The sequence below is a fragment of the Camellia sinensis genome, chromosome 13 (genome assembly GCF_055761805.1).
Source record: "Camellia sinensis isolate YWXY chromosome 13, ASM5576180v1, whole genome shotgun sequence".
NCBI classification, from domain to species: Eukaryota; Viridiplantae; Streptophyta; class Magnoliopsida; order Ericales; family Theaceae; genus Camellia; species Camellia sinensis.
Window position 1 is genome coordinate 73955152 of NC_138973.1, and position 24612 is coordinate 73979763.

Sequence of the window (24612 nt, forward strand, 5' to 3'; positions counted from 1 at the left end):
TAACATCCACCACCTTCTAGCCTCTTCTTGTAGGGTGAAGGTAGCTAACAGTACTTTGTTCGCTTCTGAGCACGGAAACACTTCAAATAATTTCTCTGTTTCCAGAACCCAAGCTTCAGCTTTTAGCGGTTCAAGGCCTCCCTAAAAGGATGGCGGTTTCATTTTGCTGAACTTCTGGGTAAGAGCAATAATATCCCCATCATCCGCATTCGCATTAGGTTCCGGCTGTACCGGAGGATGAGGAGGTGGGGGCTGTTGGTTCTGTTGTTGTTCCAGTCTAGCAGTTATCAGTTCTATCATTCTTTCCATTCTTTCCATTCTTGCCTCAGTAGATGAGGACTCAGGTTCATTTGCATTGTCCATTTCACTATAAGCAGTTATAACAGTTTTAAACATAAGCAGTCATTTGTTTACCAGTTTAACACATTAACAGATATTCAGTCATAACATAACCACACACTTATCATGCTCATGAGATGCCCTAATCACTTTTCTAAGACACCCTATAGCTCATTTGGACACGTGTGTGCGGTATAACTCGTGGTAAGTATCGCTCTGATACCACTCTGTCACGACCCAAACCCGGCCCTATGGGTTTAGCACCGTAACCGGCCAGTAATCCGAGATTACCGAAGGCCTGCTTAACAGAAATACAGTAAAACAGAGTACAGGGCCTGGCGGAAGCCAATACAGTAATTAAACAATGTCCAATGAGCTGTGACAGTCTGTATGCAAAAAGGCTTTTCATACATTATACAAAAACAGTACAGAACAGTATACACAATATTCACATCCATTTAACTAGGGACTCAACCCCACATAACGGTACAGAAAACATTCCGTCTGTACAACACAGTATACAAAATTAACAGTCACACAGTACAGGGACCTACTCCCTGTATAACAGTACAGTAAACGGTCAGTCTATACAAAACAGTGAAACAGTACAAAAAAGGGGGGGGGGAAATTCTAAAACACCCCTAAGCCTTAACAGTAGGCTCGGAACCTCGCAGTGAGGCACAAAGGCTGGCTTGACAAAACTGGAGTAACCCTGACGCCTCTAGCTGCGGTCTGGTGCCTGTACACCTACATATATATATGAGCAGTGAGCTAAAGCCCAGTGAATAACACAATATGTAAAGAGGTTAAGAATGAATGTCCTTACAGTATGAAAACAGTTCATTTCAATCAGTCATTCAATTGTTCAGTACAGTAAACAGTCATATGTGGTACATCCATTAGCATAACAGTAACAGTAGGTCTTAAAAGACCGAACAGTAATGATGGCCATCAGTCAGTAAACAGTAGTGGTTCCACGAGGGAACCGACAGAGATCTCTGTAACAGTAACAGTAACAGTAAACCGTAGATACTAAGGATGCCACAGTACAGTTCAGAAATAAAGGACATACATTCATTCAGTAAATAATACCAGTTCAGTAAACAGTTCAGTTCAGTATTCAGAAGATAATCATTTGTGAACATATCTTTACACAATCGTTACTCACAGAGTTCTGGGCTACAGTATGCTAGAGCGTGTCTCCCTAGTCGCCAACCCTACACAGTTAACAGATTGAACACACACTAAGCTACACAGTTGGGAAATCTCATAACTTAATCCCTAATTTGCCTTGGTGTGTTCTACAATGATATCTTCATCAAGATGCCTTAAACTAGGCCTAAGAATGCCTAGGATGGGATGAGGATGCAAAAACACACTTAGAAAACATTTCGTAAAGTTTGCTGAAAATAGGAGCCTCGCTCGAGCGAGACTTTCTACGCTCGAGCGTAAGTCCAAAATCAAAGGCTTCGCTCGAGCGAGTAATCCTTCGCTCGAGCGGTCTGCAAAACAGTAAAAGTACTGGATGTTGAAATTTTACGCGCGATGGTCGCTCGATGGTCGCTCGAGCGGAGCCCTGGACAAAGGTGCTCGCTCGAGCGGGGAATCCTTCGCTCGAGCGAGGAAGCCAAATCTGGAATTTCCAGATTTGCCTCCCAAGCTCAAACCAAGCATTCAACCACTCCAAACTCGACCTCTTGGGCCCAAATTCTGGAAAACATCATTAAATTCAATGTATAACAAGTTTCAAAGCTCAATTTATGAATTCAAGCCCCAAAGGTGAGTCAATTAAAACCACATTCAAACCCATTTTCAAGAACAACATTCAAACATGTCATGCATGAGTTTTAAACCAAATTGAAGCTCCAAAGCTTGCTCAAATGAGCTCATTTCTTTCCAAAACCAGATGAAAACATGGTCTATAACAACAATATGAGCATGCATGTACTAATGTCCATGTAATTAACCTCAAAATGCAATAATACTAACATGCATGCAAGAGATGAGCTTCAATCCACCATTAATGAACCAAATCATGGCTTAGCTCTACAAATGAGGCATGAATCATGCAAGGATGAACTCAAGAACAGCAACAAGAAGATGAATGTCCTACCTTAGTCTTGTATTCAAGGTCTAGGAGCTCAAAGTAGCAATCACACCTCAATTCTCAAACAATGCCAAGCAAGATCAAGCAAATCTCTCAAGAACAACTCAACTCTCTCTCACTCTCTAGCTTGGGTCGGTTGAGGCAAGAAGAGGAGAAGAAAATGTTTGGTTTGATCACATACGTGGAGTGTTCAAAGACTCAAGTGTGTGTATATGAGATAGTGGCAAAATGGTAAATATGGCAAACTCTTTAATTGGCTTATTTTAATCTAATTTAGTCATACCTAATCAATTTTCAGATACTTATACCATAAAATCACATTAAATATGAGGGTCACGTAACATCAATCGGTTTCAGATTCGGCCGCCGATAAGGCCTTCAAATAGCAGTTTAAACATATAAACATGAACAGATAATCAGACAATCAAACAGATAGAATGCAATTAACTAACATATACTCGGTCAATTCAGTTTCCAATTTCAGTCAGTCAGTTCAGTACTTTAATCAGTTCAATTATCAGTCAGTTATCAGTCATCATCAGTTCCGTTTAGCAGTAATCGGTGATTATCGGTAATCAATCAGTCCCTAATCAGTAAACAGTATGAGGGTTGTTACACCAATCCAATTTTCTCTGAAGCAGAGCACTAGTCCTCATTGTTGTCCAGAGAAATTTGGAATTTTCTCTGTGATGGTCCAGAGAAATTTAGAATTTTCTCTGTGATGGTCCAGAGAAATTTGGAATTTTCTCTGTGATTTGTCCAGAGAAATTCTCTGGATCGAATTTTCTCTGGATTGAATTTTCTCTGGATTGATGTTGAGGGACCTTAGACATCATGAAAATATTGAGTGTCCTTTATGCTATAAAATCTTAATACCAAGGACCTTAAAAAAAATTCCCCAAATTAAAATAGTAAATAAAAAGATTAAATAACAATAAAAAAAATCGAACTAAGTACAACAATCATATTAAAAAAAAGAGTCATTCAAATATTAAAACAGTAAATAAAAAGAAAAGTCAATAAGGAGAAAATAAAAAGAAGACTTACTGTTTGCATACATGGTCACTGAAGTTGAAAGTGTAGAAGTGAGAAGTCAAGAAGGAGAAAGCAAAAAGAAGATTCACTGTTTGTAATAGATATGTGAAAAGTTAAAAAGAGTGTGTGTATCGGAGAAGTTAAAAAGACTTGGAAGAATTTAATAAGTGCTAAGTTTTTTTTTTCAAAAAAAATAAAAAAAAATTAAGAAATTAAGATTCAGATATTGGAACTCTCACAAAACTTGTGGGTTAGAGATAGATATAAATAAATAGATAAATATAGATATAGATATTTGTATTTGTTTTAAATTTTTTTTAATATACAAATTATTTGTTTTGAAAAAGTTACTGCAATAATCACATCATATTTTTTTCATAATAAAATAAATAAATGAAAAAAAAAACTATTAAACTAACTAAAATCACATTAAAAAAAAAAGAATCATTCAACTAATTATAATCACATTTTTCTCTTTGTGAGGGTTTGTATTTATCTAGCTTCAATCATTTTAAAAACTCAAAAATAAAATTAAAATAGTAAATACAAAGATTAAATAACATTAAAAAAAAACATTGAACTAACTACAACAATCATATTAAAAAAAAGAGCCATTAAACAAATTACAATCACATCATATTTTTCACATAATAAAATAAATAATTTTAAAAAAAGAACTATTAAACTCACTACAATCACATTAAAAAAAAAAGAATCATTCAACTAATTATAATCACATTTTTCTTTTTGTGAGGGTTTATATTTATCTAACTTCAATCATATTAAAATATCAAATTATAATTTTTTATTCACTAGACAAATCACAAATATTTTTATGCGCTATCTAACTACAATATTAAAACAGTAAACAAACGGAATAGTCAAAAAGAAGAAAACAAAAAGAAGACTTACTAAGTGCTAAGTTTTTTTTTTTTTTCAAAAAAAAAGAAAAAAAGAAATTAAGATTCAAATATTGGAACTCTCACAAAACTTGTGGGTTAGAGATAGATATAAATAAATAGATAGATATAGATATAGATATTTGTGTTTGTTTTAATTTTTTTTTTAATATACAAATTATTTGTTTTGGAAAAGTTACTGCAATAATTATGAGAGAAGTCAAAAAGTCTTATGGGTTGAGAGAAGTTAATAAATGTTGAGATTAATTTCTTTTTAAAAAAAACAAAAAATTAGAAAATTAGAATTGACATATTGAAACTCCCACAGGACTTGGGGGTTAAAAACCTCATTTTGCTTAATATATAGTATAGATACTTGCTTATCACCCGTGCTATGCACAGGATAATTATATATATTTATATTTGTTTTAATTTTTTTTTAATATATAAATTATGTTTTTTAAGATTTTTTTATAAAAATAATTTAACAATCTTATCATTAACCATAGTGTATAGGAAAAATTAAAAAGGCTACTGTAGTAACTATGCACGGGCTGCATCTATAATTATTTGTATGAGGGATTTCAAATGTTGATCAGAGATTTTGACTAAATCAATAAATGCAGACATGTGGAAAGACATGTAGATTGAAAAAAGTTAATAAATGCAGATCATAAGATTTTGACCAAATCAATAAATGCTGAATTTTTTTTTTAAATAAAAAAATTAGAAAATTAAGATTGAGACATTGGAGCTCCCACAAGGCTTGTGAGTTAAAAATCTCATTTTCCTTATATAATACTAGCATATCACCCGTGCCATGCACGAATTGTGTTTACAATTATCTATATATGTGAATTGTGATTTTTAATTTTTTTTTAAATGTCTTCTTTTTTTTCATTTTTTATATTATATTAAAGTTTAATATTTTGATAATAATCATATGTGTTGAACTTTTCAAGAAATTAAATGTATTTTTTTATTATATTATATTAAAGTTTAATATTTTGATAATAATCATATGTGTTAAACTTTTCAAGAATTTTTTTTTATGCTTGTTCTTAATGCATTAAAGTGTTATTATGAGGGATAATAATCATATGTGTAGGGACTTTTCAAGGAATTCATGTGTTGGATTTCAAAGAATTTTTTTTATGTTTGTTCTTAATGCATTGAAGTGTTATTATGAGGGTAAGACTTGGGAGTTGAGAGAAGTTAATAAATGCTAATATTTTTTTTAAATCAAGAAATTTAGATTGGGAGATTGAAGCTGTGAATTGTGATTTTTAATTTTTTTTTAAATGTCTTCTTTTTTTCATTTTTTATATTATATTAAAGTTGAATATTTTGATAATAATCATATGTGTTGGACTTTTCAAGAATTTTTTTTTATGCTTGTTTTGAATGCATTAAAGTGTTATTATGAGGGATAATAATCATATGTGTTGGGACTTTTCAATGAATTCATATGTGTTGGATGTCAAAGAAATTTTTTTTATGCTTGTTCTTAATGCATTAAAGTGTTATTATGAGGGTAAGACTTGGGAGTTGGGAGAAGTTAACAAATGCTAAGATTTTTTTTTTAAAATCAAAAAATCAGGAAATTTAGATTGGGAGATTGGAGCTCCCACAAGGCTTGGAGTTAAAAATCCCATTTTGCTTAATATATAGTATAGACAAGCATATCACCCGTACTATGCACGGATTGTGTTTACAATTATCTATATATGTGAATTGCGATTTTTAAATGTCTTTTTTTTTTAAAAAATTTAAATGTCATCTTTTTTTCCTATGTATATTATTAAAGTTTAATATTTTAATAATGATCATATGTATTAGACTTTTCAAGGAATTAAATGTCTTTTTTATTATTATTATGTTATATTAAAGTTTAATATTTTGATAATAATCATATGTGTTGGCATTTTTAAGAAATTTTTTTTTATACTTGTTCTTAATGCATTAAAGTGTTATTATGAAGGATAATAATCATATGTGTTAGGACTTTTCAAGAAATTCATATGTGTTGGATTTTAAAGAATTTTTTTTTATGCTTGTTCTTAATGTATTAAAGTGTTATTATGAGGGTAAGACTTAGGGGTTGGGAGAAGTTAATAAATCCTAAGTTTTTTTTTTTAAATCAAAAAATCAGGAAATTTAGATTGAGAGATTGGAGCTCCCACAAGACTTGGGGGTTAAAGTTTAATATTTTGATAATAATCATATGTGTTAGACTTTTCAAGAAATTAAATGTCTTTTTTTTTTATTATATTATATTAAAGTTTAATATTTTGATAATAATCATATGTGTTGAACTTTTCAAGAATTTTTTTTTATGCTTGTTCTTAATGCATTAAAGTGTTATTATGAGGGATAGATAGATAGATAGATTACACTTTATCGTCCTTAATTATCACTGTTTTTCGTTTTAGCCTCTCAAATTAAAAAATAATACAATATACCTTTTTTATCTTTTGAAAATTTTCAATCTAATCTTTATGTCTTAATTTTGTTAACAAAATTAACAAAAAAAAAAGGTGCATATAATGTACATATGTCATATTTATGATAGATTTTTAAAACATATTTTCGTTATAAATATAATATGTGTACATTACATACGCATTTCCGTCAATTTTGTTAAGAGAATGGAGACATTAGAGTTAGATTAAAAAATTTCAGAAGATGAAAAAAGTACGTTGTATCAATTTTTAGTTTGGAGGGGTAAAGTGAAAAATAGTGATAGTTGAGGGGTTAAAGTGTAATCTACCCTTTTTTTTACAAAATTTTATTCCATAAAAAATTTGTTTGTTAATAAAAATTTATGAGATTTCAAATTTTAAAATAATAAAGAAAATTATGATATAAATAATCTAGAATAATCTTTACAACGTTAAAACTTTTTCCAAGATTTATGTAACTTTTTATATTACCTTTCTCTTTATAATTTTATTTTATCTATTGTCTCTTTCTTCAACTAGTACTATCGTCTATTCTATCTTGGATCTATTGTCACGGATATCTTATTAGCTCAAATCTGCCATTGTTGACGGATCAATATCTTCAACGTTTTCATCATCTTCTAGATCTAGTTCCTCACTTTGCTTTTTGTTGCCCATATATGCTTTAGTGAGAGTGAAATTTCGCTAGTTTTAGCAAAATTTTCCTAAGTTAAGTTGGTGATTCACTTACATTGACAAAAAAAATTAGGAAAATTATGTTGAAATTTTAGTGATTCACTGTCATAATATTTTGTAGTGAATTTCCTTTGATATATGACCCCCTAAAAAATCAAATTTCTCATTTGAGAGACCTTAATTTGACTTTTTTTAGCCCAAAATTTGGAAATAGTAACCCCATTTTTTTGCAATTTCTAGTTATAGACTGAAAATTTCTCTATATTGAACATATTGAATATGCACAAAAAAAAAAGAGAGGGTAAACTACCAATAGGTCCTAATAGTTGGATTTAATTCCCATCAAGTCCTATTGAAAATAAGTCTTGGTAAAATTGTCGCTAAAAATAATTTTTTTGTGACAATTTTTTTATATATGTCGCTAAAAATTGACAATAAGTGACTTTTTTTGTTATGATTTTTATAAATTATCGTTAAAACTTACAATTAGTGATCATTTTTTATGACAAATTTTTCCCATAGGACCTATTAGACAATAAATCTACTTATGAGGACCTATATATAAGTACCCCAAAAAAAAAAAAAAATTTTTTTATGTCAGCCAATGAAATTTCACTGTTCACAATAATTTCATCGTCTTGACTGAATGTTTGCCTCCTAAATTTATAACCATAATTGGGACATAATAAATTAATGCATGAACCTTTGGGCAAAGAAAATTCAAGATTGGATTTTTCATCCGAGCACCTTATTTATAACTAATATATTATATTGTTCTGTATATAGTACAAGTCATACGCTAAGTATATATTTAAAGGAATGGGGTAGCTTGCTTATAATCTTTAATCGCACTGGACAGTGTGTTGTTCGGCTCATGGGGGCTCAGTATGGGTTTCGTTTTGATAGTTTGAACCATTAATGTGTAGAACTCGTTGAGTACTATATTTATGTAAAAAATTACGTTAATTAGATATCGATATCTATGCGATCAAATCAGTTTTGTATAAAAAAAGGAAGGTGAACAAATTAACGATTGACAAAAAACTGATAAGATGAGATAGCTATCGATATCTGATCAACCTGATTTTTTACAAACATATAGTGCTTGACGAGTTTTACACATCGAACGGTTCAGATTATCAAAACGAGACCCATGATGGGCCTCTATGGACCAAACAACACCGTCTAATCTAATTAAAGATTGAAGGCAAGCTACCGATTGTTTTGGGTTAAGCAGATGAGAGGGGATTAAGATGGAGGAGGTGTTATTTAACGTTGTGTTTGTTTGTAGAGTTGGGGAGGGGATTAGGATGGTGGAGGTGATATAGATGGAGGTTGGGAAAGGGATTGAGACGGAGGTTGGGGAGATGGTATTAGAAAAATAGTGAGGGGATTAGAAATTTTTTTATTTTTTTTATTTGTTATATATTGGGAATTTTTTTATAAATATTAATGTTTAATTTTTTATATTTTTTTATTTATTTTATTATTTTATATAAAATAATTTAACAATTCCTACACTAACAACTATCATCAAAATAAACACAATTTTACTTAATCCCCTCAATATCAATCCCCTCCATTCTACCTCTGAAAACAAATGGGACAAGGGAATGTCTTTAGTTTATCCTAATTTAACAGCAATGAGTTATCAATTCACTTGAATTTAATGATAAGTTGGTACGTGTACACATTTGAATATATAATTAAACAAATGGGTGATAATTAAGTAAATAGGTAATATTCAAATAGATAAATAATCTTTTGTCCTCTTAGACAAATAATATTTTGTTAGTCTAAAAATATTGCTGTATTTGGTATGCAGTTCTAATCATGATTCTACACTCATATTTGGGTGTGGTGTTTGAATACAATTTTGAAAAATTGATTCCACACCTATTTTGCAAACTCGTTTTAGGTTGGGTTTTGAATTTTGAAATTTGGCCTATACGGTTGTCCGGCTGGTCGATCGGAATAGTGCTCTTTTTTTTTTGAAAAATTGATACCTGTTATTTTTTATATTTTAAATAAAAAATATTTTCAAATTTTTAAATTTTTTTTTATGATTTTTGAATAGAATTTTGGGTTTATGTTTGATTATAAGTTGTAAGTTTTTGAATCATATATCATATGTCACATCAAAAATTTCAAACTCAATTCAAAATTCATAACCAAACAAATTTTTCACACTCAAATTATAATTCCAAAATTCAAATACAACTCTATTCTCAAGTCATAATTTTAAAACTCTACCAAACACTACTTTTAAGTTTTGGCTAATAAACCCAATCGTTTCATAAATGAATTTATAACCTATTGTCCATACTAAATTAACTTTAAAAAAAAGGTAAATTTAGTCAAAATCCCCCCATTAGACCATTGTTTGGTGAAAAAAATAGCCCATTTTTTTTTCTTCTTCATAAAGCTCCTAAAGAGAAAATACATAATTAAGTAAGGACAAAGTAAAAAAAAAATATATTTTTTCTTTCTTTAACAATATTGTTAAAGTAACATATTACTGTCAAATAGAGTAATTGTCAAACAGAATAACACGTTATTGTTACTGTTTATATAAATTTTAATGGTAATAATTTTTTTTATAAAGAATTTCATAGCCAACATAGATCTTATTTAATAAATCTTGATGAGAGAATTTTAAAAATATTAATTTTATTAAAAATTGACATTTACATTAAAAGTTATATTATTTTAAAATTTAATATTTTGATAATAATGATATTTGTTAGATTTTTCAAGCAAATTTTTAGGGAAAATTACAAAAAAAAACCTAGGGTTTCGCGTGTTTTTCAAATTAAACTCTATAATTTCAATTTTGACAAATTAAACCCTAGAGTTTTTTTCGTATTTCAATGTGAACCCTCCGTCTATATCCGTTTGATTGAACTAACGGAATTTGGGCAAAATTCTCAGATTTAAGCACACATGTTCAAACACTTGTATCTCTCTCGTCGTAACTCCGTTTCATCTCATTTTTGCTTTGTTGGATTCACCTTACTGCCTAGTTTTCATTCCATCTCTCATACGCCTTGTTCTACCTCTTTTTGTGTGCTGTTGGAACTCTGAAAGTTAGCCAAAAATAAGATTTTTCTCTCATTGGGAAAAATTTTCAGATTCAAACATACATCTTCAACTACTTGCATCTCATTCGTTGTAACTCTGTTTTGTCTCTTTTTTGCGTCGTTGGATTCACCTCATATCCTAATTTTCTTTCTACCCCTGATACGCATTATTCCACCTTTTTTTGCGTGTTGTTGGAGCTCCAAAAGTTGGCCAAAAATAAAATTTTTCTCTCTTTTTTTTTTTTTTTTTTTTTTTTTTTTTCTATCTTATATCTCCATTCCTCATTCTTTTCCACAATTATTCTGTTTTTTCCTCTTCCTTCATAGTCCTTCCCCCACTCTTATATTTATTTTCGTTCTTATAAGTCATATACATTCATACTTGACGACACTGCCACTGTCGGAGGTTCGGTGACCACCACGAGCTCGGTGGAAAGGCCATGAAGGAAAAGGAAAAAAGAGAATAATTATGGAAAGAAAGTAGGAAGGAAGAAGCATGGAGATAGAAAATAGAGGAGAAAAAAAAGATTTTTTGCCAACTTTTGGAGCTTTGATGACATGCAAAAAGAACTGGAATAAGGCGCATGAGGGGTGAAATGAAAACTAGGCCATGAGGTAATCCAACAAAGCAAAAAATGAGGCAAAACGGAGTTACGATGAGGGAGATACAAGTGCTTGAATATGTGGGTTTGAATATGAAAATTTTGTCCAAAGAAAGAAAAATCTTATTTTTGGCCAACTTTCAGAGCTTCGACAGTATGCAAAAAGAGGTAGAACAAGGCTTATGAGTAGTGAAACAAAAACTAGGTCATTAGGTAAATCCAAAGACGCAAAAATGAGGCATAACGGAGTTACGACGAAGGAGATATAAGTGCTTGAACATGTGTGTTTGAATCTGAAAATTTTGCCCAAAGAGAGAAAAATCTTATTTTTTTTCTTCTAACTTTCGGAGTTCCAACAGCTCACAAAAAGAGATGGAACAATGTGTATGCGAGGTGAAATGAAAACTAGGCAATGAGGTGAATCTAACGATGCAAAAATTAGGCGAAACTGAATTACAACGAGGGAGATACAAATGTTTGAACATGTGTGCTTGAATCTGAGAATTTTGTTCAGATTTCGTTAGTTCAATCAAACGGATATAGACGGAGGGTTCACATTGAAACACAGAAGAAATTCTAGGGTTTAATTTTTGTCAAAATTGAAACTATGGTGTTTAATTTGAAAAACACGCGAAACCTAGCGGTGTTTTTGGGTAATTTCTCCAAAATTTTATGTTTATCCTTAATATATTAAAAATTTATTATAAAGAGTTTTAACCAAATTCCCCTTAAAAAAAATTGAACAAACATGCTTTAATTAGGGTTGGGCATAGAGTTATCCGAACCGCCTAACTCGAACTGCTTCGCATACAAATGGGCGGTTTCGTAGACACAATGCGGGCGGATGCGATTTGAAATATGACATAATTGCAGGTTGCGGGGGGGTTGCAGGCTGAATCCGCACTCGCATGAACCCGTTGCACTTAAATTTATTTTATTTTATTTATTTATAAAAAAAACTTAGATCGTTGATTTTATTCATCCTACCCTAGATATTTTTGGTCAACACACTAAACCCTAATTTCATAATACAAAAAGAAATGTTGTAGAGAACATTGTTTGAGAACATTGTTTTTGAATGTTTTTGTTTTTGTTTTTGTTTGTTCTATGAATATTGTAGGAAATTGAATGTACTTCTTCATAGAGGAGAAATTGAATTTGTTAATTACTTTTAAAATTGAAATCAATCTTATGTTATATTAAATTTGAAAATTGAAATTGAATTTGAAAATTGAAAAAAATTCAATCCGCAAACCGCCCGCATATCCATAAACTTTATCCGCCCAAACCGTAACCCGCACTGTAGGCAGTTGCGGGTTAAATTTTTTCTAAACTGTATGCATGACGAATCTAAACCGATTTACAAACTGTTCAAAATCGAATCGCGCACACCCCTAATCGTAATAAATAAAACAATAATTTGTTGTGTGTTTTTGTAGGGTAATTACACCCCGCGGACATTTAAATGACTACTTAATGATAAAATTTATAATTCGACAATGCTACGTAATTCAAATTTTGTGACTCAAAAGTGGCTCAAATGGCCAAAACGACGTCGTTTTGAGTACAGAACAACATAAAAATGGCCAAAACGACGTCGTTTTGGTCATTTGAGCCACTTTTGAGCCACAAAATTTAAGTTACGAGACATTTCCCATTATAATTTTAATTAATCATTAATTTATAATTAATTTTTAAAAATATTAATTTTTTAATATTATTATTTTATATTAAAAAAAACTGTGTAAAGTAAACCCACTATCCCTTGAACCTCCAAACCTTCGCTCTCACACTGCACTTCTTCTTCGTCTTCTTCAATGGCACTCACCACTTTCCTCTCCATCCCACCCTTCTCCCCATCTCCACTCTCTCTCTCCTCTACCCACCCTCTCTCTCTAAAACCCCCTTTACCCCATTTCAAACCCATTTTCCCATTTCTCTATCTCCCCACCAAACCCCCTCTCAAAAACCCTTCTGCCATCGGCCGTGACGGCAAGTTCTACCCTACCCCTTCCGACGATGACCCTCCCGAAGCCCCCGAAGACTCTATGCACGGCGTTTCCAAGTTCCAGCAAATTCACCGCCAAGCCTCTCGTGCTCGAAAGCTCGAAGAAGAGCAATTCAAGAAGGACCAATCCACCTTTCTCAACGCAATCGCCGATGTCGAAGACGCTCCCGATAATCCCGATTCATCGAATTTGGACGATCCTGGGGATGATTTGTTCGGGGAAATCGACAAGGCCATTGCTATGAAGCGGAAGGAGTTTGTTAAACAGGGGCTTTTGAAGCCGAACCCGAAGAAAATGAAGGATATTTTGATTCCGGAGAAGATTGCTGAAGGAATTGAAGAATTGGAGCCTGAGGAAGTGGTTGATTTGGAGGAAATCGATGAACTTCAGGGGCTTACTGTGATTTCAGCTGATTCTGATGAAGAGGAGTCTGAAAATTTGGAGAACGAGGTGAGTGATGATGATATGGGTAATGGGGAAATTTCTAATCTTTCGTCGTTTGATATTGATTTTGATAGTTTTGCTAAATCTAAGGCTAGAATTGTTGAACCCAAGTTTAAGATGACATTAGCTGAGCTTTTAGATGAGACTAAAGTGGTGCCCCTATCGGTTTATGGTAATTTAGAGGTTGAGATTAGTGGAATTCAACATGATTCGAGAGTGGTTGACGCTGGTGATTTGTTTGTATGTTGTGTTGGGAGGAGAACTGATGGCCATTTGTATCTAACTGAGGCTGACAAGAGAGGGGCAGTTGCTGTAGTTGCTAGTAAAGAAATAGATATAGAGGAAACTTTGGGATGTAAAGCATTGGTTATTGTCGAAGACACTAGTTCAGTCCTCCCTGCATTGGCTGCTGCTTTTTATCGATACCCGTCCACAAATATGTCAGTGATTGGAATTACAGGGACTAATGGGAAGACAACCACTTCGTATTTGATAAAAAGCATATATGAAGCAATGGGATTGAGAACTGGGATGTTGAGTACCGTGGCATACTATGTTCATGGAGATAATGAATTGGAGTCACCAAATACGACTCCAGATGCTGTTTTGGTTCAGAAGTTGATGGCAAAGATGGTGAATAATGGGACAGAAGCAGTTGTCATGGAGGCTTCGTCTCATGGATTAGCACAAGGGAGGTGCAATGAGGTTGATTTTGATATTGCGGTTTTCACAAATTTGACAAGGGACCATATGGATTTTCATGGGTCTGAAGAGGATTATAGGGAAGCCAAGGCCAAGCTGTTTTCAAGGATGGTGGACCCAGCACGTCACCGGAAAATTGTCAACATTGATGACCCAAATGCAGCTTTCTTTATTGCACAAGGGAACCCAGATGTGCCTGTTGTGACATTTGCAATGGAGAATAAGAATGCTGATGTTTATTCTTTGAAATTTGAACTCTCTCTGTTTGAGACACAGGTTTTGGTAAATACACCCCAAGGAATATTGGAGATTTCTTCAGGGTTGCTTGGCAGAAATAATATATACAACATTCTTGCAGCTGTTGCAGTTGGAATTGCAGTTGGAGCGCCTTTGGAAGACATTGTTAGGGGGATTGAAGAGGTTGATTCAGTTCCTGGTAGGTGTGAGTTGATAGATGAAGAACAAGCATTCGGGGTGATTGTGGATTATGCTCATACTCCTGATGCCTTGTCTAGACTACTTGACTTTGTAAAGGAGCTTGGACCAAGGAGGATTATCACTGGTATGCTTCTTATATGCTTTATCAAAATGCAAATGATTGGTACCATACCTTTTTACAGAGTTGTGGTTTGTCCCTTTTATAAAATCAATATTTGCAATTTTCACACAAGTGCTGATAGAAACTGACGATGTCTAGGTTTGTTGTAGCTCAAAAGTTTCTTCATTTGGTTTAAAAAATGGCTAGTTTTTTTTTTTGACAGAAACTATTCTTCCAGTTTGTTTTTATTTATTTATTAATTTATTAAAAAATTAAAAAATAGAAAAAGAAGATAAAAAAAAAACAAAAAAAGAACATTTGTTAAGTTTGCATTCCAGAGTTGAGATTGTCCAGGTTGAAGCCTCAATAATTTATTTTAAGTTTCAATGTTTCACCCAAGTGTTACTATTTATATTTCATCAAATGAATATTTAATTTTGGAAGTAGTCAAAATTGAGATGTTGAGAATTTGGAAATTGATTTGATAGACATTTAGAGCCTTTTGTGGAATGAAGTTCAGTTGTCCTTGATGTTGACAGCTTTTATGTTTACCCTTTAGGCCGTGGTCTATTGAGGAAGGAAAGGAACAGGTTAGAAATGCCATTTGCTGGAAAACTGACAGCCTTTATCTCTCTGTGTGCTTGTCTTGGTGTACTTTAACCAGAAGCTTACTGATTTAGGAATAGCTAAAGTTCTTATGGTACGTAATTAAGTTTTCATGGTCTAACCAAATTTTCATGTTTTTCCTGAAGTTATTGGTTGTGCTGGTGAGAGCGATAGAGGAAAGAGACCCATGATGACGAAGATTGCAACAGATAAAAGTGATGTGACTATCTTGACATCTGACAATCCGAAGAATGAAGATCCTTGTATGTATTGCAAACCATACTGCATGAAGGAAATATGCCACCACCAAAGTTAAAATATAATCAGTTTACAACATGCTTGTCTATGGTTGATTATATATATATATAACAATTCCATGACAAGGTCCTAATTCTTATTGAAAAACTTCACATAATGTGGAAAAGAACAATCTTTCTACTGTTTCTCGAGGTGAGAGACTAGTGTACTTGTATGGTGGATGGATATTCCCCCTAATGCCTCAGTTGTAGGGAAAAGCTCAAAGAGCATTACTAATTCCTGGTTGTTTCATCTTCGCCAGTGGACATATTGGATGACATGTTGGCTGGTGTAGGATGGACTATGCAGGAGTATTTGAAACATGGAGAGAATGATTACTATCCACCTCTTCCTAATGGACACAGGCTTTTCTTGCATGATATAAGACGGGTAGCTGTACGTGCAGCTGTTGCCATGGGTGAGGAAGGCGATATGGTTGTAAGTCTTCGAGACCCCATTCTGCTTTTCTTACCAGTTAATCTATTCATATTTAGTGCCATAAAATTTAGGGGTAAAAGTCACTCAAAACTAATGGGGATGGAAACAAATTGATTTGTGAAAGAGAAAATTAGAATCTGCCATCTTAAACAGTTCCATTGCTTAAATGATAGAAATGAGTTTATTCCTGAACTTTTCAATAGAGATGCATAAAGTGTTTTGTTGTTCTAATACAACAACGAACTAAATTCTCTTTGTTTCCCTATGTAGCTTTTGGTGACTGTTAAAGAGTTTGGGATGTAATGGGATGACTTTGTCCCCTTGTCTTCCCCATGTTTGATGCTATGAATGGGCAATAATAACTTGCCTATGCATGCACTATTAATTGTTTATTTTGTATTCTCTTTTTATGTGCAGTTGGTTACTGGAAAAGGCCATGAAACATACCAGATAGAAGGTGATAAAAAAGAGTTCTTTGATGACCGTGAGGAGTGTAGAGAAGCATTGCAGTATGTTGATGAGCTTCACCAAGCTGGAATTGATACGAGTGAATTCCCATGGCGGTAAGTTTTCTTTCTCTTATGTTGCTTGCCAAGTTATTGGTATACCAAAAAGAACAACGTGTTCCTTGTGAGTAGCTCTATGAAGTGTGTTTCCAAATCCTTCTTATTTTTGCACTTGAATCAATAACTGCAGAAATATTACCCAAAGAAGAATCCTATCCTTCTTGCATTGTGTGATGTGTTGCATTGTGTGATGTGATGTGCATCATATTTAATATTATTCTCATTAATGTTGGAGTGGATGGGAGGAAAAAAGAAAAGCTCATTATTGTTGCAGTTTTGTTACCTCCTAGTGATTTCATGCACATGATCAAATTATATTCTAATTGTTGTTGGTGTGGACTGTGGATGTAAGGCATGTTTAGTAGCCTTTGACTTGTTAAAAGTGCTGACACTTTTAACAATGCAAATTACTAGATTAATGTTGTCCACATTAGGACGATGCAAATTACTAGAGTAAAGAGTTAATAATGTAGTGCAAAAAGAACAGATTTGATGCTTAACATGCTTGGATAGTCATGTCTTCTCTTGCCTATGTTGCTACAGGTTACCAGAAAGTCATTGATATAGAATCAGGAGTAGAGAATTCTTGAGGCTGGTCTCAAGGCCGGGAACCATTACAAGAGCATTGATCTCATTATATTTGAGTAGTTCCTTTAAGATTCATTCAGCGAAGCTGAAATCCTGGAACATGTTGTTTCTCTTGGTTGACATAATGACATAACCTGCATTTGAAGGAAGTTGGAGGGCCCTTTCTCAGAAAGAGGACGGTATGAATTTTATGTTCTTTATTTATATTTACTAAAATCAGGAAATAAAATGTTTCTTTTTTTTCAAATGAGGTTTCATTGTTTTGACTTACACTTAGCAAGATCTCACTAGACGGGAAAACCCTTTTATTTTTTGGTTTTTTGGAAATAAGATTGGGAAACTTCAATCTAAGGAAAACTCGTGAAATTATTAGAAATAATTTAAATACCATGGAAATAATAATAAAGAGCTATAAGACTGTGCTAAACGTTTTTGTCCCCATAAATGCAAGAGTCCCATTGAGTTTGTTTTTCAATTTGGTTTGTTTGGGGTAGGCTTTTTTAGTGGCTCTTTGTTTGTTTTTAAAATAATTTTTTTGATTCTACTTTCTTTTTATTTATTTATTTTTTAATTTTTTAAGAATCTAGAAAAGCTTATGCATTTGGGAAATTTAGTGGCTTTTTGGCTTTTCAAAGTGAAAAAGTTGAGTGGTTTTTTTGATTTTTTTAACTGATGACAAACAACTTTTGTTGACTTTTGTACAACATCCAGAGATGATAATAATGGGGATAGCAAAATCAACCTTGGACAAAGCATTTCTCTTGATTGTTGTAGTATTGAAATGATTTTGACTAAATATGATTCTTAACCAATTAGGGTACTATTATACATTTTGTGGCCAAATAGGTGACTTTCTCTGATCCTGCTCTGAGGCGATACGGTTTCCACCTATCCCTTTAAAGGAAGAAGAGAAGAGTAATATCAAATTTTCTTCTTTCCTATTTGTTTTTTGTTTTTAGTTCTTTTTAAACGATGAATAGAGTCAGTATATAGCTTATGCTTTGTCGACGACAAAATTGATGACAACAATGAATTTATCAACAAACAACTTCATTGCTCACAGCCATTATGTACTTCTCGTGCTGTTTTTGTTTCATTTTACCTCTTTCTCATGCATGCATAACTATTATTAGTACCGGAATTACAGTTTCTTATAGTTCTTTTTTTTTTTTGGTTAATTTCCTCAACAGGTTGCTGGGCCTTGCTGCTGCATAACACTGGTGTAGTCCCTGAATTGGGATTGAGATCACAATTTTGTTAGAATGGCGTAAATGTAACTTTGGCTGGGATACAAAATTTAGTTTAGTTTAGTTTGATTTGGTTTGGGATATATGTAAGGTTGTATTTTCTTGTAAATTGAGCCTGTCACAGTGCAAAGTTGGATCCTTTAATTGATTTATCTCAATGAGAAGATTACTTGTCAAGCTTTCTTTCTGCAATCATATTTGGGAGAAGGGTTATTTGGATTCAGAAGTTAAACCTTGAGTTGGATATGTTTTAGCCTTCCACGGTACAAAGCTGAAAGATACAGATTTTAGTGGGTTTTTTTTTTTTTTTAAAACTTAAATTGTATTATTTATATTTTTTAATGAGGCAAATTGAACAGGTGATGTAATGTTCTGAAATAATTATTATAACTCATACTCAATATCAAGAAGTGCTCACAATGATGAAGAAGTTATTTTTCATTGATTTTCAATTAAGCTTTACAAAAGAGTGATATAATCGAAAGACATGAGAATGGTTGGACAAATAAGAAATGCTTTAAAGACTTACATCTTTCTAAGCTGATGCTTGGTTACAATAAAAAGGGACTTAAGTCCAATACCGTTAGAACTCTTGGCTTGTACATAAGTAAATACACAAAAGAAGTTCTTGCTCTCTCAAGCTACTGTCTTGGCGGAGGTATATTATCAACACTTATGTTTAGGGCTGTTCAAAAATCTGTTTAAACTAGTAATCTAAACCGAACCAGACCGAATCATACGGTTTGGTTCGGTTCTATTGAGAATTGGTTCGGTTTCGAATTAAGAAATATAAGAACCGTAAAAACGGTTCGGTTAATGGATTTTATGAAAAAATCGCAGTTCGAACCGAATCGAACCGAATTTTAAAAGATATATATATATATATATATATATAATATCAAGTTTTATTTTTATTAATTGGTTTTTTATAATTTTAATGATATTAGGATGGTATAGATATGTAATATTAAGTAATGCCTTAATACTATTAGTTTTTATCATGAGTTAAATGTAATTAGTTTGAGTAATTATTTTGTTAATATTAATAATTTATTTTTGTAAATAGAAAATTTTGAAACCGTAAACCAAACCGAAACCGAACTGTTTTTTCGGTTTGGTTCTGGTCCGGTTTTACAAGTGTAACGGTCTGGTCTGGTTCTCAAAATCACAGAACCGTTAGGATAGGATCGGTTCGGTTCTTGGATTTTCTTAAAACCGAACCAATTCGGACCGTGTACACCCCTACTTATGTTTTTCCCACATAGGGTGAGCTAAAGTAGTAGAAATAATCCACTGAATCAACACCCATGTATACGCACGGTTTTCGGAACTTTCATTCTGGACACACTAGCTAATTTATTCAAAGTAACAACTCTTTTTCAGATTCACCAATTTTCTCAAAACAGTAACATTTTCAATGTATAAGTGTGAGATAATGCTTAATGTAAATAAATGAGAAAAATAGTTTCAATTCTCCTAATTCACATGCAATTTCTACAACACTCATAGTTATCTTTCACTGATAGTCAAAAACAAATATTTCTAAACAGATAAATAATTATCAATAAAGATAAACTCTCCAAATTTTCAAAAGGTGAGTGATAATAAATATCTATTATCCTCATCAATATCAATCTCATAATTTATATAAAATCAACATTTGAAGCATTCAGGGCAAAATCTCTTTTCTTCTCAAAAATCAACCCCAACATTCAACATCAATAATTTATTCCCAACTCACCATTTTCTTCCATACCAAAATCATTTTCAAGGACCCATTTGAAAAACCTCTCTTTTAATTTTTATCCCAAAACCCTAAGTTGTTCCAAATCTTTCCAAAATCTCAATATTGTTTAGAAATAACAAATAACTAAGTTAAAACTCATACAAAGAGTGGAGATATTCCTACCTCAAGCTTAGAAGATGATTGAAGGAGGAGTGGAAACTCAAAGATGCCAAAATTCAACTTTACTCCAATTAGAACGAAACCCTTGTCAAGCTCTACCTTTTTAATAAAGGCACAATGGTGAAAAGATCGACGGATCTAGGTGAGTTTTAGAGAGAGAGAGAGTGAGATATTAGGGTTTTGAAATGTTTAAAGAGAGAGAGAGAGGTGAAAAAGTGAATCAAAAGTGGCTGTTTACGAACTGATATATGCACAGTTTGCTTGAGCGCAAGATGAGTCGTTCGAGTGACTAGACACAATTATTTTCACCGCTCGAACGTAAGAAACCTAGCTCGAGTGCAGAATACGAACTCCCAGTAGTTTTATAGATAGAAGACCGTCGCTCGAGTGCAAGAAGCTTTGCTCGAGCGAAGAATGCAAACTCCGAGTAGTTTTACAGACCTGCAAAAGTACTGAAGGTTCACAAAGACCGCCCGAGCTCGAGAAATGTCGCTTGAGCGAAAGAACAAAATTCTGGACATCAACAATTTAAAAAAAAAGAAGCTACCAACATGTTTCAAACGTAAACAACACATCTCAAAAGCCAAAGTCAAAGAGAGATGAGAGAAAACAAGAGATGAACAACTGTATAAGATAATGAAATCTGGATCTGAAACATACAATGGGTCGGGTCTAGATTAGAAACGTGAGAACTAAAGAATCCACTCATTTTTCCCAAGAAACAATGACAAAGAAATAGATGCTTCTTTTGCCATGGTTCTAAGACTATTTGAATAGCAGGAATCAAAAGACTATCTCATTCTTTGGAATCTCATTCCTAGTAATTTGATGGGTGGATAATCTCTTTGAAGTGTTTGCATAATTTAAGAATCTTGACTAAGGAAAAAATTATTTCATTTAAGTACTTAATTTGATTTTTTCAGACAAAAGAATGTAAGATTACTAAGTAAAAGTAGGGGATTGGATTCTTCTTTAGTTTAAGAAATTGATTCACATGGATCGGTAAATCACGAATCAAATTTCTATTGAAATCACATTCAAACAGTAGAATCATGCAATTTGGAATCACATTTTCAGTCCCTTTAAAAAATTATTGTCATTTAAAATAGTCTAATAAATTGCACTTTTTTTCTGTGTTTTTTCAGAGGCATGATTGCCTTTATGGTGCAAAATGTGCTTTTATTTTAAGTTTTAATAATTATACATACAAACTTCAATTCCAAATGGTGTAAAAAATGAATTGTATTTTCGAAAAGGGCGTCACTTGTCTCCAGCTGTGGATTTAATTAGACTAGTGACAGTGAGGTTTTTTATTGGTTAGAATTAATGAAATTTCTTAGCCCACTATTCTAACACTTGGTTAGATTTTTTTACCGGTCAGAATTATAAAAAGGCTTTGGCCCATTTTGCGTATGTTGCAAAATTTATGGCGTTAACTGTTTGGTCCAATTGGATGCACAACCGGTGACAAGCCATTCTCTTTAAAAAATGGGCAAACTACGGTGACCTCCCTTCAAGTTTGGTGAAACTACTGCAATTCTTAAAAGTTTGGTGTAATTACATTATAATCGCTTAGATTTTAATTCACATAACGCTTAATTCATTTTTCATCATTAATTAGTTAATTATATAAATGAAGAAAATAATATTATTATATCTTTTATATTGAAATATATATTTTACAAGGTTGGTACAATTATGTAAAAATGACATGGTTTGTTATATTTTTTCCAAATCTTGAAGAAAGTTAGTGCAATATATATACACCCTTCAAAAATTTCATATCATTTTATTGAATCGAAAATATAAGATGCTTTCACTTTACATTATGTTTGGATAAGAGATTTGAGAAAAGATTTAAAAACGAAAAGAGAAAAGGTGTGTGAAATTAGATGAAATGAAAATATATTTTATTCACATTTCATTTACCTTTCTGTTTTCTCTTCCCAACTTTCTTCTCAAATTTTCTAACCAAACACAACGTTTGGATGTCTAGGTAGGAATTTTATGTGTTAACTACAAGTAAACATACAAATTTTAATTTTAAAAAACTAAACTGCAGAAAAGTAATTAGAATATATATATATCAAAAGGGCCATGCTTCAGACCCCCAGTGACGGGGCAGCGCGCCATTCGCTGAAAATAAAAAAAAAAATACTGTTTTTTTTTTGGGCCAATCACGGACGACCCCCAGTGACCCCCATTGGGGGTCTTAGGCATTTTTCATATCAAAATCATGAAATTCACTTCTTGTAACGGCAAATTATGATACCTCTCGTGGGCCTCACTGTAATAACATGTATATTCATTAAATTTTGTTTGTGTGCTAATTATTGAAAACTAGTAATGTATACAGGGTGTTTTGAAAAATTTGTAAAAAGTTGACTTTTTGACTTTTTTGACAAAAAAAATTGACTTCTTTAATTAAAAAAATTAAATAGTCAAAAAAACTAACTTTTTTTAATTTCTTCCCAAAGCGGCCCACAATTCATCATGTGCCCACTGTTTCACCCAAAAATGCCCAATTTCTGGTCAAAGTTTACATGTAATCTTTGCATTTAACTTGTTTTGATGGATGACAAACACAGAAACAACCATATGGGTTTGAAAATAAGTATTATTGGGTTTTTTTTAAATGCAAAATTCAAATTGGGGAAAAAAAACTAATGAGGAAATTTTGACCTTCCATTCCCAACCATGAAAAGTTAGGCTTGGTGGTGGTGATGGTGGTGGTGGATAAGTGAGTGGTTTGTCAAAATCAGAGCAACAAATTTATCAACTTTCTTGGAAAACATTTTTTCGTTTATTTTGGATAGTATTAAAGGAAGCACATTTATATAAATAAATTTCAAAAAAATCATTCAATCTTTGGTGCGTTTGGGTTTTTATTTTTTATTTTTTTAATATGTTGGTATGTGTGCAGCAGCTGTTGGTTTCTTTACATTGCTTTAAGCAAAATTAACAAAAATAATGAGGGGAAATTGTTTTTAAAAAAATTAGAATCTGACCTTTGTAATAAAATAAATTATGAGTTTTTTTATTTTATCTATTTAAATTTAAATATTTTGATTTATTTTCAATTTAAATCATTGACTATTTTCGTTAAGTAAATTTAAGCAAAAATAATATTTTGAATATTTTATATATATCTATATTGAGTTTAATAATTAAAATATTTTTTTTCGTTAATTTTACCTAACAAAAATGAGCGAATGATTGAGAATGAAAATAAATCAAAATAGTAGCGTTTAAATTGATAAAATTAAAAATTAATGATTTATTTTGTTACAAGAATTAAATTATTTTTTAAAATTTTTTAAAATAATAATAATAATAATAATAACAACATCAATATTGTTCTCATTTAGGCAAACTAATTAAAAAAAAATTATAAAACACATAAAATATTATTGTTAAATTTATCTGCAACTATGTGTATTATTACATATTATTTATTGATTTATTGAAAAATCAACTAATGAATTTGAGTCTCCCCAATTAACTTCCAAGTCTTAAGATTGTTCGAGGTGTGTACTAGTTGGCCCAGATATTAGGGATTGTTTGGGATGTCCTAAATAAGTGCACTTTTTGTCTTTTTGGACTAAAAAATTGAGGAAAAAAATATGGATGTCTAGGTTAATTTTTTGACTTTTTATGGAAAAATATATATTAAAAATTGTATAAATTAGTGTGTAGGGGAAGATTAGAATTGAGAGTTGTGTAGCCGTAATTTTTGACTTTTGTGAATAATGATAACTTTTTAACTTTTTGAATAATTTTTTGACTTTTTAATTTTTTGGTAACTTTCCAAACTTGGCCTAAATATATAGTAGATGACTTATATTTATCTGTGAATAATATAATATAAGTAACTATATTCTAAAAAATATCAATGTCAAAAGAAATATAACTAGTTTGATTTTTAAAAAATCAAAAATATAATAATCAATAAATATACATTAATGAATTTTCAAAAATAAAATATAAAATACATCAGTACATATTTCTCTTTACTACAATAAATGTCTTTGAAGATTTGTAAGATTTTATTTTATTTTGTTTCAAATCAACA

At 31.9% G+C, this 24612-nt stretch overlaps 1 protein-coding gene across 1 annotated transcript; it reads left to right on the forward strand.

Moving 5' to 3' along the window:
• Positions 1–12945: 12945 nt before the first annotated feature.
• On the forward strand, positions 12946–18811 carry MURE (ALBINO OR PALE-GREEN 13). Its single transcript, XM_028224416.2, has 6 exons — positions 12946–14916; positions 15645–15761; positions 16058–16233; positions 16651–16796; positions 17343–17566; positions 18578–18811. The coding sequence occupies exons 1-5, from the start codon at positions 13017–13019 to the stop codon at positions 17359–17361; spliced, it is 2358 nt and encodes a 785-aa protein (XP_028080217.2). The 5' UTR covers positions 12946–13016; the 3' UTR covers positions 17362–17566; positions 18578–18811.
• The last annotated feature ends 5801 nt before the right edge of the window (positions 18812–24612 follow it).

Coding starts and splice junctions, on each gene's coding strand:
- MURE (XM_028224416.2), top strand. CDS start 13,017: ATGGCACTCACCACTTTCCTCTCCATCCCACCCTTCTCCCCATCTCCA. Junction 14,917..15,644: donor ACCAAGGAGGATTATCACTG/GTATGCTTCTTA, acceptor TTTTTCCTGAAG/TTATTGGTTGTGCTGGTGAG. Junction 15,762..16,057: donor TCCGAAGAATGAAGATCCTT/GTATGTATTGCA, acceptor CATCTTCGCCAG/TGGACATATTGGATGACATG.